General features: G+C 48.8%; 2 protein-coding genes across 7 annotated transcripts in view; one reads left to right on the forward strand and one right to left on the reverse strand.

Annotated features, from left to right (window-relative positions):
• Positions 1-4,250, forward strand: part of Ppl (periplakin) — a 44,530-nt gene extending 40,280 nt beyond the window's left edge. The window contains exon 22 of the mRNA XM_004627793.2: positions 724-4,250. Coding sequence (XP_004627850.1) covers positions 724-3,381 — 2,658 coding nt within the window. The 3' untranslated portion in view covers positions 3,382-4,250. The remainder of the gene's footprint in view (positions 1-723) is intronic.
• A 137-nt stretch (positions 4,251-4,387) lies between these two features.
• The window catches only part of Ubn1 (ubinuclein 1), a 30,635-nt gene continuing 20,902 nt past the window's right edge, over positions 4,388-14,120 (reverse strand). For 4 of the 6 annotated variants that reach the window (XM_004627794.3, XM_023711457.1, XM_023711456.1 and 1 more), the window contains exons 12-18: positions 13,865-14,011; positions 12,903-12,953; positions 12,769-12,811; positions 10,514-11,734; positions 8,993-9,242; positions 8,692-8,781; positions 4,388-6,597 (exon numbers count right to left, since the gene is read on the reverse strand). In XM_004627794.3, coding sequence (XP_004627851.1) covers positions 6,548-6,597; positions 8,692-8,781; positions 8,993-9,242; positions 10,514-11,734; positions 12,769-12,811; positions 12,903-12,953; positions 13,865-14,011 — 1,852 coding nt within the window. In that variant the 3' untranslated portion in view covers positions 4,388-6,547. The remainder of the gene's footprint in view (positions 6,598-8,691; positions 8,782-8,992; positions 9,243-10,513; positions 11,735-12,768; positions 12,812-12,902; positions 12,954-13,864; positions 14,012-14,120) is intronic. The other 2 variants (XM_023711459.1, XM_023711458.1) reach the window with 2 other exon arrangements.

Genomic DNA, 14,120 nt, shown 5'->3' on the forward strand with positions numbered 1-14,120 from the left:
AGCTACCTAGTTAGTTCAAGGCCAGCCTGAACTATTAGGGCAGACCTTAAGACAAAAAAAAAAAAAAAAAAAAAAAAAAACTCTCCTGCCTCACAGACATGGCTATCACTTCTGGGCAGTATGAGTGCAACTACTGGTCCAAGCCATACTGACAGGATAACTTCTGTATTCAACAAATGTTTGCTGAGGATCTAATAAAAGTTATTTTCAAAAGTCCATAATCTATGACTGCCATAGCAAGAAACTGGAAGTACCGTAGCACTCACCAGCAGTGGGCTGGTTAAATGATGTCCACACAGTTGAGGGCTATGCTGCTGTAGAGTAATGAAATTGTACTCCCAAGTCAAGGGGAATTCTCTGCCTCCCATGAGGGTGATCAGCAGCAGCAAGTACAGGAGACTACTGTGTGAGGAGAAAAAGCAGACCCATGGAGTACACTAAATATATCTATGCTGATGTAAGCGCACACCAGTCTCCAACAATGACTGACATCTTGTATGGGCCAAACCAGAGATGGGAAACAAGGTTTCACTTCAAACTCCTCTGAAGTGGTCACATATTTTGTCTCATTTAATTTCAAAAATTAAACTTGTGTGGCCACTTTTAAAAACAATCTTAGAACTGTAGGGGAATCCCTCAGGAATTATCAGACAACCAGTCTGGCCTGTTCCCAGGGGAGCAGATCTGTTCTAGCTCTAACCATGCTTTCTTCTTCCATCACAGCAGCCAGAAGCAGAAGTGGCCCACAAAACCCTGCAGGAGAGCAACGTGGGCTCTGGTATGGATGAGGTGTGGAAGATTAGGAAGGAACTGGATGAGGAAAGTGAGCGGAGACAACAGCTGGAGAATGAGGTCAAAAGCACCCAGGAGGAAATCTGGACTCTGAAGAAGCAGGGGCCTCAGGAGTCACTGGTGATGAAGGAGGTACGGAAGAAGGTTCCAGACCCTGCTCTAGAGGAGAGCTTCCAGCAACTACAGCAGACCCTTGCAGAGGAGCAGCACAAGAACCAGCTGTTGCAGGAAGAGCTGGAGGCACTGCAGTTACAGCTGCGTGCCCTGGAGCAAGAGACCAGGGATGGTGGGCAGGAGTATGTGGTCAAGGAAGTCCTGCGCATTGCGCCTGACAGAACCCAGGCAGACGAGGTCCTGCAGCTGCGGGAGGAACTGGAGACACTGAGGCGGCAGAAGTGCGCCCGGGAGGCAGAGGTGATCCTCCTGCAGCAACGTGTGGCGGCCCTGGCTGAAGAAAAGAGCCAGGTGCAGGAGACAGTCACTGAAAAGGAAGTGGTAAAGTTGCAGAATGACCCTCAGCTGGAAGCAGAGTACCGGCAGCTGCAGGAGCAACAGCAGCGGGAGAGCACACTCCGGGAGAAGCAAGAGGAGGAGCTAAGCTTCCTGCAGGCCAAGCTCAGGAGGCTGGAGAAGGAACGGGCTATGGCCGAGGGAAAGATCACCGTCAAGGAGGTGCTCAAGGTGGAGAAGGATACAGCCACCGAAAGAGAGGTTAGAGAGCTTACCTGTCAGTATGAGGACGAGGCTGCCAAGGCCCGTGCCAACCAGCGGGAGAAGATGGAGCTACTCCAAAAGATATGGGCCTTAGAAAATACCAAAGTGATGGTGCAGGAGAAAGTTCGGGAGATTGTGCGGCCAGACCCCAAGGCAGAGAGTGAAGTGGCCAACCTCCGTCTGGAGCTAGTAGAGCAGGAACGGAAGTACAGGGGTGCTGAGGAGCAGCTCAAGAGCTACCAGAGTGAGCTGGAGGCCCTCCGGAAGCGGGGCCCACAGGTAGAAGTCAAAGAGGTGACCAAAGAAGTCATTAAGTACACAACTGACCCCGAGATTGAGAAGGAGCTCCAACGGCTCAGGGAGGAAATTGTGGACAAGACCAGGCTGATTGAAAGGTGTGATCTAGAGATCTACCAGCTAAAGCAAGAAATCCAGTCCCTAAAAGATGCCAAGCCACAGGTCCAGACTAGAGAGGTAGTCCAGGAGATCCTCCAGTTCCACGAAGACCCACAAACCAAAGAGGAGGTAGAGTCTCTGCGGGCAAAGCTGTCAGAAGAGCAGAAGAAGCAGGTGGACTTGGAGAGGGAGCAGGTATCCCAGGAAGAGAAGATCAGTTCTAAGGAGAAGGAACTCTTGCAGGGGAAGGAGAGAGTAGTGCTCCAGGAAGTGGTGCAGTATGAGGAAGAGCCTGGCTTAAGGGCCGAGGTGAGCTCCTTCACTGACAGCATTGATGCAGAGCTGCGGCAAATTGACAAGCTGCGTGCAGAATTGAGGCGGCTGCAGCGGAGGCGTGGGGAGCTGGAGCGGCAGCTAGAGGAGCTGGAGCGTGAGCGGCAGGCACGCAGGGCAGCTGAGCTGGAGGTCCAGCGTCTGCAGCAGCGGTTGGCTGCCCTGGAGCAGGAAGAGGCTGAGGCTGGTGAGAAGGTGACCCGAAAGCAGAAGGTGGTGCTGCAGCAGGACCCACACCAGACCAGAGAGCACGCCTTGCTCCAGGCCCAGCTGGAGGAGGAGAAGCACCGCCGGCAACTGCTCGAGGGTGAGCTGGAGCCCTTGCGCAGGAAGCTGGCCACCCTGGAGAAGGCGGAAGTCAAGGAGAAGGTGGTCTTCTCTGAAAGCATACAGGTAGAGAAGGGTGACACCGAGCAAGAGATCCAGAAGCTCAAGAAGAGCCTAGAAGAGGAGACCCGAAGCAAGAGGGAGCTGGACACTGAGGTGACTAGGCTGGAAGCCAGATTATCAGAGCTGGAATTCTACAACTCCAAGTCCTCCAAGGAACTGGACTTCCTGAGGGAAGAAAACCACAAATTACAGCTGGAGCGGCAAAACCTGCAGCTGGAGACCCGGAGGCTTCAGTCAGAAATTGAAATGGCCACAACAGAAACACGAGACCTGCAGAACACAACCACCATGGACTCTGGGGCCAATCTCGACTCCAGACTGTGGTCTCTGGAGAGAGAACTAGATGATCTCAAGAGGCTTTCCAAGGATAAAGACCTTGAGATTGATGAGCTGCAGAAGCGCCTGGGCTCAGTAGCCATCAAGAGAGAACAAAGGGAAAACCACCTGCGGCGTTCCATCGTGGTCATTGACCCTGACACAGGCCGTGAGCTGTCCCCACAGGAGGCCCACCGGGCTGGGCTCATCGACTGGAACATGTTTGTGAAACTCAGAAGCCAAGAGTGCGACTGGGAGGAGATATCTGTGAAGGGTCCCAATGGGGAGTCTTCAGTGATACATGACAGAAAATCTGGCAAGAAGTTCTCTATTGAGGAAGCCCTGCAGAGTGGCAGACTCACCCCTGCTCAGTATGACTGCTACATCAATAAGGATATGTCTATTCAGGAGCTGGCTGTCTTGGTATCTGGGCAGAAGTAAGCCCAGCCCTACTACCCATCCCTTCTTAGAAGTAGATGGCTAGCTTGGGCCTACCCAGCAACCTCTTGGGTGCCTTTTTCTCCCCCAGCTCTTATGCAGGCTCCTAGTCTGTGAGGAGCTGAGTTTTATCCATGTCCTCTGTATCAGACTGCTCAAATTACAGCTCTTGTGAATGGGATGGGCACTGGTTGAAAACGGGATTCTTCTCTTGGCCATCTTTCAACCTCAGTGAGCAACCCACTCGACCTCCAATGATTTGACAACCATGATACCCTTTCCTGTACACTCCCACCAAAACTCATCAGATGTCTGGAAACAATCTGAAACCTATTCAAACACAACAGGGCCATGGCATATATGCCCACTCAGAGCCTAACAGGTGGTAAGCTATACGGCAGAAGACTTCCTTTCCATTCACATCTCCATTCTTCAAGGAGTGGGCTATAGGGGCTATCAGCCTGTTCACAGCCCTCCAACTTTTCTACCTGGGAACCAGCATTCCATAGGAAAGCCCTTTTCAGTAGTAACTCTGCTTCAAACAGAACTGGACTGACTGTACACACATGGTGCACACACAAAAAGCACATGGAACCCTGGTTGGTGCTAGAGTGGCTGTTACCCATTGACCAGCCTATCCCAGAAAGCTATGCTGCCAGGACCTGTTTCCTGGTTCTGAGCATAACAGATCTTCGTAGTGGATGTTGCTATTAACTTTAGTTTCAGTGCCTTACATCTTACTATCTTTCTGGTATTTAGGTATACACAACAGTTCATTATTCAAAAATGCATTTCTGGGTCTCTCATGTAAGAAGATAGGAAGTAATAGGGAATTTTATTTATAGCATGAAAATAAAAACCTGGTGGCTTGATTCTAATTTCATGGCAAGTGTGTTTCTTCTTTTCTCACTCCCCCTTGTCTTTTAGCCAAAGTGGATATTCCATATATACCACCAGCTCCCGTGGGGAGAATTACAAGCATAGTTGAAAAGAATGACAAATGTTTTGAAAACCTTGAAACAATTTATTGAGTTGCTTTATACAAGATTAACAATTTCCACACCACCCCCTAACACCAACATAAGTCGCTGCACAAAAGCCAGTCCCTTTCACACTTAAGAAATGGCCACGTCTGCTCAGAGACTTTCACCTGCCAGAAAACCCCTGCAGCACCCTGAGCGTGCTCTGCCCCATCCTCACACAGCCAAGCCAAGGATCTGCCTTGCCATGGCTGTTTAAGTCATTCACTCTTTCCTTACCACAAATAAAGCATAAACAAGAAAAAGAAGTTTCAAACTCCCCATCAAAGAAACATTTCCCTGAGGCAAGAGGCATCACTAGATTCCTAAAGATGAGGGCATCCTGCTCCAGCTGCACACTCAGCGGCACACAGGGAGGAGGGAGCACCAAGGTGGGAGGGGCTGGGATGGAGCCCGGGTGTTTTCGGGCAGAGGAGCCTGCAGAGTTCCCACTGCTCAGTCTTCACTGACAGCCTCAGCTCAGCTTTGAGCTCAGCTATACAAATCTCTTCTTTGGCTCTTTTGCTACTACCTAAGACTATTTGTAAACAAACTGGAAATCCAAGTTGCAAAAAATATATAATAAAAGGATAAGGAATCCGTGTGGCCCAATGTGAAACAGATTGATTCTTACATACAAAAGGAGTCAGAGCAGAGGCCAGGCTGAACAGCTGACAGAGGTCTTCCTCCCAGGAAAGTGGCCGACCTCCATAGGAAGCGATTTCCTGACCATCAAAATCTGGGAGTCAGGAATCAATAGGTATTTTTACTCAGGTATGCCATGCTGAGGATGCTGATTGCTCTCAACACATCTGAAATTGCTTACTGGGCAGTCAGACTCACCTGTGGCACTCCCCAGGCTAGGTCAGGGCCCCCACAGTCCTTGTGAAATGGCCACTTGACTGTGAGCAGCCTGACAATGGGAACTCTGCAGCCACTGTCCCCCGTCTCAGATCCACTCCAGGTTCTCTGCACACCCCACCCAACTCAACAATGAATCCCACTGCCTGGGGAGCTCCAGCACCTCAAGGCCTGTTCTGCGCAGCAGACATGTCACAGAGGCCTGTTCCTGCAGCTCTGCCTAAGAGTTCCTAAGAATAAGAAACTGGAATGTCTACCTGTGACTTGGAACCCTTTCAAAACCCCTTGTCTCCTCAGCCCTTAAGACATGAAGGGTTGTGAGGCTCCTCTGCAATCCACCCACACCAACTCTGGAAAAACAAAATGGGAACCCTGGCTCTACCAGGACCTGGGATTTGGGGGCCCAGGGAACCTTCAAGTCAGGATGGCACAGGTTATGATATGCAGCCATAAAAAACCCCTCAAAACTAGTTATGTCTTAAATACAGACATATCTTTTAAAAAGGTCTCCATCTCAGATCTACTTGGGGCTGAATGGACATGTGTTGTCAAATTCTGCTCCACCATAAAGGCACTGGAATTATGTCTTCCTATAATGTGATGTGTGAAGAGCAGTCCCATTCTATCCAATGCATTTAATGGTAATGATGAAAACTAAGCCCCAAGATAGATGTCTTTAAAAATCCTACCACAATTGTTGAATCTACAAAAGTCTTTTCTCTATAAGAGCATCATTGTCATATTCAGAGGAGAAACCACCCCCCCCGCGAAGAGCACACGTGTTCTTAGTACTTTACAAGCAGACAAGGTGGGTCTCCCACCTGTGGCTCTGGCCCAGGTCTTGTCCTCTTGAGTACAGAGGCTGGGGGGTGGGGGATGCGTGCTATGACCCTCCAAGGATCTTACTGGGGCCAGAAGGAGCTCCTGGTCAGTAAGGCTCAAACCAAATTCCAGGGTTGGGCCGATCTGAACAGCTGTGCCGAATAATCTGCCACCAGAGCTCCCACCATGGCCCAGCACACTTCCTAGCCCAGAGCTGCCCTCTGATGACTATCCAGTGATAAGGCCGCAGGGCCCAGAGCACCAGGTCATAAGTGCTTCAGGAGCAACACAAGCCGCTCACTTAGTTGGAGGCACATCAATCGTGCCAAGAAGTGCTCCACTTAGAATTCATGCCTGCTCCAGAAGAAAACCAGTAGGCAGAGAACGTAGTGAATGTCCATCATCTGAGACCTGTATGTTCAGCTTCCACCCAGACCAAAGTCAGTTAGGCCTATTCTCTGAAGCAATCACAATTTTCGTGGTACACCAGGCCCTTTCCCGTGAAGCTGAGAAGCATCTGGAAAATAAGAAAAGAATATAAAGTTTTCAAGAACTCTGATTCCTTTTGGGCAGCATAACTGAACTGGGGAGTGCGGTAGGGTGCTGTCATAAGTAGCAAACATCTCCATGTGTTTTCAGGCTCAAATAAGCCACAAAACACTTGACAGTAGTTGCATGCACTGCTACTTGCAGCAGCTTGCTGCATGCATAGGCAGTAAGCACTGTGCAGGCAGGTGGCTGCTCAGTAGGGTGCACAAACAGCAACTTGGGCTGCTTCACACTTCATGTGACAAATGCCACTCCACAATGAAACTTGAAGATCACAGGGAACTGAGAGTGGCAAGAATCATTTTCTTACCATCAAAAGACCCTTGGGTAACTGCAGGACCAAGTACAAAGGCAATGACATCCTGAGTTAATGTAGGGAGGAAGGGAAAGCAAAGCACAGCAGATAACAAGGCACAGCCCAACACCTGATAGAAGCCTTCACTGACAGTCCCTCCCTCCTAAAACCTAAAGCTGAAACACAGCCTAGGAAGAGCATAAAGTTCACCTGGAGCACTATGAGAGCTCAACTATTCTGCTTTTTATTTTATTGTTTTGTTTTGTTTTTGGCAGAACTGGGGATTGAACTCAGGTCCTTGCGTTTGCCAGGGAAGCGCTTATTCCGCTGAGCCATCTCCCCAGCCCTATTCTGCTTTTTATACCCACAGGAAAACACAAAATGGTATTTTAAAAAAATAACTTTATTTTTCTATTTTTTGGCTAAACATACTGCAGATCCATGGTTTTTAGTGACTCTTCAATTATTCTGTCTCTGAAAAGAAATGGTCCCCAGAGCAAGCAGAGGTGGGGCCATGTGACATTTACACAACCTACCTCCTACCTTGGTAGCTCTGGAAATGCCTACACTACACATAAATCCAGTGGACACTCCATGCATGTTTCTGCTGTGCCAGAGGAAGAACACCCACAAACACAGGCTTAGCCCCTCCATTTTCATCTGAAGATCTACAAAACCCATTCTCCCACACAGCCTGTGGCATTCACTAGAGGCTTCAGCCTCCTGATTTACCCCCTCATCTTATTCCTATCTCCAATTATCAGGTTCAGTTCCCATTACGATGGCTCTCTCCTACCAGTGTAGCCCTATGAACAGTTAAAAGTCATGAGGTCAAAACCAAAATACACTGGTCTCTCACATCAGCATCCATGAGAGATGGATGTACCCAAAAATGAAGGATACAGGACAGAGTGAGTCAAGTCCACAAAGTGCCCTCCTTGGGGCACATGAGCCTTGTTCTTGTGTCACCAAGCTAGCTACCCACATAGAGCCCCTAGGGCTCCCTAGTTCCAAAAACACCACTTCGCAAGGAGAGACAAGTGGCCTCATTCCTGGTGCGTTCCCAAAACTCTATGGCTTTTACATCCAGCCAGAATGAAAGCTGCTTCTCCCTTGGCCCCATGCCATTAAAGGTAAGCTGTTCTTCTCCCACAGTCTTATATGGTGGCCTCTCAGTGTTATGTGGATTTTCCTTTTTTTTTTTTTTTTTTGGATTTTCCTTTTATGAAACTAGGTATAGAGGGGCTGGGGAAATGGCTCAGAAGAATAAGCGCTTGCCTGGCAAGCACAAGGGCCTGAGTTTGATCCCCGATTCCACAAAAAAAATACCCAAAACTAGGTATAGAGAACTTTTATGAACATACAAGGCCAGGAAAGTATATGACTCTACTGTGAAAGCCCTGGAGTGCCGCTGACCCTTGGAAGCAATCTACCATTACTCCCTTCTTTTTAGTTGAAAAGAAAACAGCATGCTGAAGAGCACCTCTGCCTCTCAGGTTTCACAACTTTCTGTACAGCTTACTGGGTACAGCTCCAGTAAGAATGACCTAGCAGCCATTACAAGTGCAGATAAGGGGAAGACTTGAAATGGTAGAGGCCTACATCATTCTGATTCCCACAAAGCCAGAGCCCTAAAAGGACAAGGCAAGACGATACCACAGTGATGACAAAGCAAAGACATGAAAAGCCCTAGTAGCAGACACAGCATGTAGGAGTGATGGAGAACAGTGCACATAGTGCATGGCATGCTGCCTGTCTAGCAATTACCTGGCAGACTCTGCGGGACATGGGTGGACACAGCAGCGTGTGTGAGAGGCGCTGCATGGGGTGGGCTGGAGTGCAAGCCAGCCAGAAGACCTGAGAGAAACAGGAGGGAAGAGAACAAAAGACACACATTGAAGACAGAACAGAAAAATGGAACTATGGCATCAAGAGCCCCAGATGACCTATAGTCTGGAAGCCAAACCCTAAAGAGAAAGGCTTAGCACTTTCCTGGGATGTTCCGCGTGGTCACATCAGACACACAGCAGGACCCACAGCACAAGGACATAGTGGAAACAAGACTTACTGTGGCTCAGGCCATGGTGGAAGGTCCCTGGAGCTGGGCCTGTGACAATGGCATCCTTGGAGACCCCTGCTTTGGGAGAGGAGTCCGCACTGAAGGAGAGCACGTGGAGTGGAAATGGGACAGGGCCTATGATCCCCAGTGAGTTAGAGTTCATGGCCCCAGGCAGCTTGGGGCTGCTAGACTTGTAGGATGAAGACAGCAGGCTTAAGGGAGAAGAGCTGGTCAGCAGCACAGTCCCACCCGTTCCTTTCTGGGGAGGAAACATAGCCACATGGTCAGAGCCCTTATCCTGTTCACAGCTCACTCTAACCAACCCTGTTAATATGTGGGATGGAAACATAACCACCAAATGTCTCTGGGCATTCCTCCTCTGCAGTCTAAAAGAGAAAAACAAAGTCTCTAATGGGCATGGAATAATTTCTGGGGTACAGGACTAATTTTATTTATTTTTATTTTATTTTTTGTGGAACCAGGGATTGAACTCAGGTCCTTGTGCTTGCCAGGGAAGAGCTTATTCCACTGAGCCATCTCCCCGGCCCGCCAGGACTAACTTTAAAAAGCAGGATACTGGGGCTGGTGAGATGGCTCAGTGGTCTAAAGCACCTACTTAGAACAAGCTTAGCAAAGCACAGGGACCGCGGTTCAATCCCCCGCACCACATGCCAGCCCGCCCCGCCCCCTGGTGGGCTGAGCTGGCCACACACACACACACACACACACACACACACACACACACAAATAAAGCAGGATACTAAATGTGCCTCCTTTGTGAAAAAAGTAAATTATAGCATTTATAGATAGCCACAAATATATATACAGATAAATGTGTATGTATATTTAAAAATAGAATAACATACATAGAAACATCTACCCATTTTGTAGATATTTCCCATGTATGTATCAGGTATATATTTGTATATATTTATCAGTCTGTTTTAAAAAGGAACAACAAACTGGACACTAAGGTATACAGCTACCAGACTGGTGAGAGGAAGAGGGTGGAAGGGAGACCTCTCTGCACAGACCTGCCTACAGTTTTGTCTGTATGTTGGAAACATAAAAGATACTAAAACCCTCATTTCCCCAACATGCAGCCACACTTCTTATACTTACACCTCTACACCCATGCCATCCTGCGTGGCACTCAGTAGTTGCTGGACTCTGTCAGGCCATCTACAACCTGCAGAATCCCTTAAAACCAGAGTGGTTTTAAGAAGGGACTGCTCTTCCTAGGCATGATAGCATCTCCATCCCCTCGCCTGAAGGATGCCCAGGTCAGAGCTCTGTGGCCCACTCTGCACCTGGCAGGCCCAGACTCCCTATTGTGCTTTCACTGCATGTGCTCTGGGCTTCCTGTTATCACCAGGAAAGAGGACACTGAGCTAGAAGCTGTGTCCTCTTTCCAGCATCTGAGCATACCACCTCTACAGTTTTATGTCACATCCACTGTCCAGGGTAAGGCAGGTATCCTTGTGCCCACTGCCCCTGTGGGTTGGCAGGCCACATGGCCAGGGTACTCACTGGCAAGGAGGTAGACGATGTTACACTACTAACAGCTGCAGGCTTCAGGGAGGAGGTCAGTAATTTTGCCACTCCCTGGGTACCACCACTAGAATCTCCATTTGGACCACCAGGAGGAGCCACCAGAGTCAGCTTCTGGGAAACAGGGGGCTTCTTCACTGCTGAGCTTGGAATGGGCCGGCTGGTAGCCTGTCCTGTGGAGGTGGGCTGTACACTGGGAAGCAGGGCCCCAGATGCTGAGCTCTGCACTGGTGTTCCTCCAGAGGAAGAGCTGCCAGAAGTCCCATGTTTGGCGACAGAGCTAGCAAAAGGGTTATTCTTATAAGATGGTCCTGTTGAGCCAGTTGGATGCTGTTTTGCTGGATGGCTCAGACCAGCAGAGGATGAGGCTGGGGTCTTATGGGTGCTGCTACTGGAGGCTGCCAAGCCTCCTGAGGCAGTGGGTGTGGAGGGGTGGAAGGGCTGGCCTTTGGCTGCTGTTTTCACAAGCTGTAACAGGGAACGGTGACACTGTTGCGAGGAAGGGGTCTTTGAGCCTTGGAGCTTATTAACAAATGGAGCTGGGGGTGTGAAGCTTTTTTGCTGCTGAGCGCCTGCATGAAAGACTTTGACTTGGGAGCCAGGCACAGGAGATGCTGCCTGTGGTCCATGAGATGTCCGTGGCAAGCTGTGGTGCTTTGCTTTGGATTGATGTACCTCCGGCAGGCCCTTACTGAGGGAAGCCTGGCAGGACAGCTCTTTGTAGCCAGAACTCTCTGTTTTTTTCTCCTGAGAAGACTGCCCTAGTGCTAGAGCCTGTTCAGCCAGGAAATTGAGGGGTGACTGCAGAGTGCTAGTGGGTGGTGGGGCAGAAGGGCTGGGTTTCACAAAGTTCCTTTTCTCTTCTGTACACAAAACACCTGTAACTTTTTCTGCTGGGGCTTTGGAGGGTGCAGGCAGTGTAAATTCAGAGCTCCCAGATGCTCTGCTATTCAGTACAGTTAGCTCCTTGGACATGGCTTCCACTGAGGAGGCTGGGTTACAGACCAGGTCTTCATCCAATGAGTCCTCTAGGCTGACAGAGGCAGGGTTAGTGAGGCCACTCGATCCCTGAGGTGGGAGCTCCCTGCTCATGCTCCCAACGCTCAGGCTTCCAACTTGGTGTTCAGAGGGCAAAGCAGTGGGGCCGCCACTCTGTCCTGATGGGATGGAAACCTTTTTATCAGGTTTAGTGGAACATTCCTAAAGGAAAGCAGAAACGCTAATGATTAGAAATACCCAAAGATGCCAACATTTGCCTTTGTGAGGACATACATGAGAAGACCTTGAACTGCAAAGAACCAAGCCTTCCTGTGTGATTACCAAACAAGAAGTGGACAAAATCAGGTGTCACGCCCACCGTGCAAAGCTCTGAGCACCCTCTGGTATGTGCTGGACTGGGTGAGACTGGGACACATGTTTTGTTGGTAAGCATATCCACAGGAAAGCTTTCCTCCTTTGTCTGTAAAAAAGCCCAAGACTTGTTCAAGGAGATACTCTGCCTATTAGCATTCAAACTATCTCAGAGTGCTCCTGGCTGCAATCAGACTGATGTATGGTGTAAGAATTGCCTTAAATTAGCTTTCTTTTTCTTGACTTTCCCCAGCACCAGTCTCAATATGTAAGAAACAGGAATGGGATCCACCCCAACCCTCCTGCATCCCTCCTGTTTAATGCAGTGTGCCTCAGACATCATAGGAGTTCAGCAAAAATAGGAATAAATGATTTACACTCTTTGCTTGGTCTGACAGTTTCTTCAGGTAATGAAAGGCACCACCAAACCTCAAGAGCTGGCAAAAAATGTGGCAAGTAGCAATATTACCTACACTGGCATGTGGTTTTCACATCTCTTGGCCCTTCATTAAACTTCTACAATTCCGAAAAGTAGCTCACTAGAACACCCTCTTTTGTGCTGCTGCTCCAGGGTAAGCTGCAGCTGGATAGCGTATATTTCCTCTGCAAGAAGACTACCTAGCGTACAGCCCTTTCATTGTGGACTCTTCACTCTTCAGAGAGCATCCGCAGGAAAGGAGCTGGCTGGGCACTGTTTTGTATAAATGAGACTAGAGGAGGTCAAGTGGCCAGCTCAGGTCTCTGATCTAGTATAAGTTCAAGAGGTCACCTGAATAGCTGCGCCCCTGATCAACGAAGCTCAATAAGCTGCCACAGTCACTTGAGGAATTTCCCAAACATGTCTGCAGGGAGAAATGGACAGCTGACAAAGCAGGCGGACTCACCTTCACCTTGAGTTTAGAAGGAGCCATTACTTTCTTCTTGGCCCTGTTGAAAGAAATGAACACAGAAAGATTTAGAAGAGATTCACATAAAACAGTAACAGAGTCCTAAGAAGTGAAAACACGAAGATACTCACAGGATTGATGTCAAGTGTCCATGGCCTCGTCGACTCTCCTTAAACAGAGTTCTGAAACAAACGGAACACTGCGCATTACACTCACCCCTGGCCACCAGGACTCTACCTCCAGAGCTTTGCTTGTAACCCTGGTGTTCAGTGGCCATTCCTCATTAAATCCAGTTGGTTGGTGAATTAAATCTGCTGAGGGATCTAAAGCAATCACACCCAAAAACAGTCTGGGCTTTTGACCAAGAAGGGTTACGGCTCTGCCTTGACCTCTCACAGCCATGTTTTCCCTAGGCAGCAGCACTTTCATTACTGCCCATTCTTAGTCCTCCTGAGCAGAAAATGTGGAATGGCCCATAATGTGTCTTTCTCTGGAGAAACTCAACAAAACAAAAATCTTCTTTACACAAGTCCAACCTAGAAAGAGAGAAGAGCAATCCCCAAGGTTTTGTGACTTATGGAAACAACTATCAATCAGGTCCAACCAAGAAATCAAATTCTGAGTAAATTTCCTTGCCCTGTACAGCACCATACTCCATACATCAAAAGTGACACATACAAGTAGCCTCTGGGATGGAACCCCAGCTCTTAGTTCCAATACAGAGTTAGCCCTGCTAATTTGCCAGTGAGATTGTTTAGGGTCATTAGGAACATCCAACATGAATCTACCTTTTAATCTCTGGTAGGAGCCATTAGATCCAAACAGGAAGATGTATAGTGTGGTGAGAAAGATTAGGTAGGCAATCCTGAACTGAAGTAGAACACAGAATGACAAAGTCAAACCCCTACAGGTACCTTCCCTTCTAGGGAAGACTGAGAAAATCTCTTCATAGCTACAGTACATCCCCAGTTACTGAGCTGACGTCATAGTGAGCCACTTAGACAGTAACTCCTGAAGGCAGCAGCTCTGCTGGCCTGGTTTTACAACAGCAGTACTTGATTATTTAACTGCAGGACTGCCCATCTCATCTCACCTGGCCTGCATCCAGCCTTTGGGCCAGAGAGGCTTGACCTCAGCATCCAGAAAGGCCTTCACGCAGTCCTCCCAGGCCTGGACCTTGTTGTTCCTCTCCAGATCATGGCTCTCCAGTTTGATCTTCACTACCTGACAGAGCAACTCCCTGAGGAGGAGGGAGAAATCAGAAACTTTCAACTACCCCAAATGCGTCTTCAGTTTCAATCATGAGCTTCCAGCAGCTCTGATGAAAGTATGGGGCCTAATCCTCATTA

The sequence above is a fragment of the Octodon degus genome, unplaced genomic scaffold (genome assembly GCF_000260255.1).
Source record: "Octodon degus isolate 3935 unplaced genomic scaffold, OctDeg1.0 scaffold00021, whole genome shotgun sequence".
Classification (NCBI taxonomy): domain Eukaryota; kingdom Metazoa; phylum Chordata; class Mammalia; order Rodentia; family Octodontidae; genus Octodon; species Octodon degus.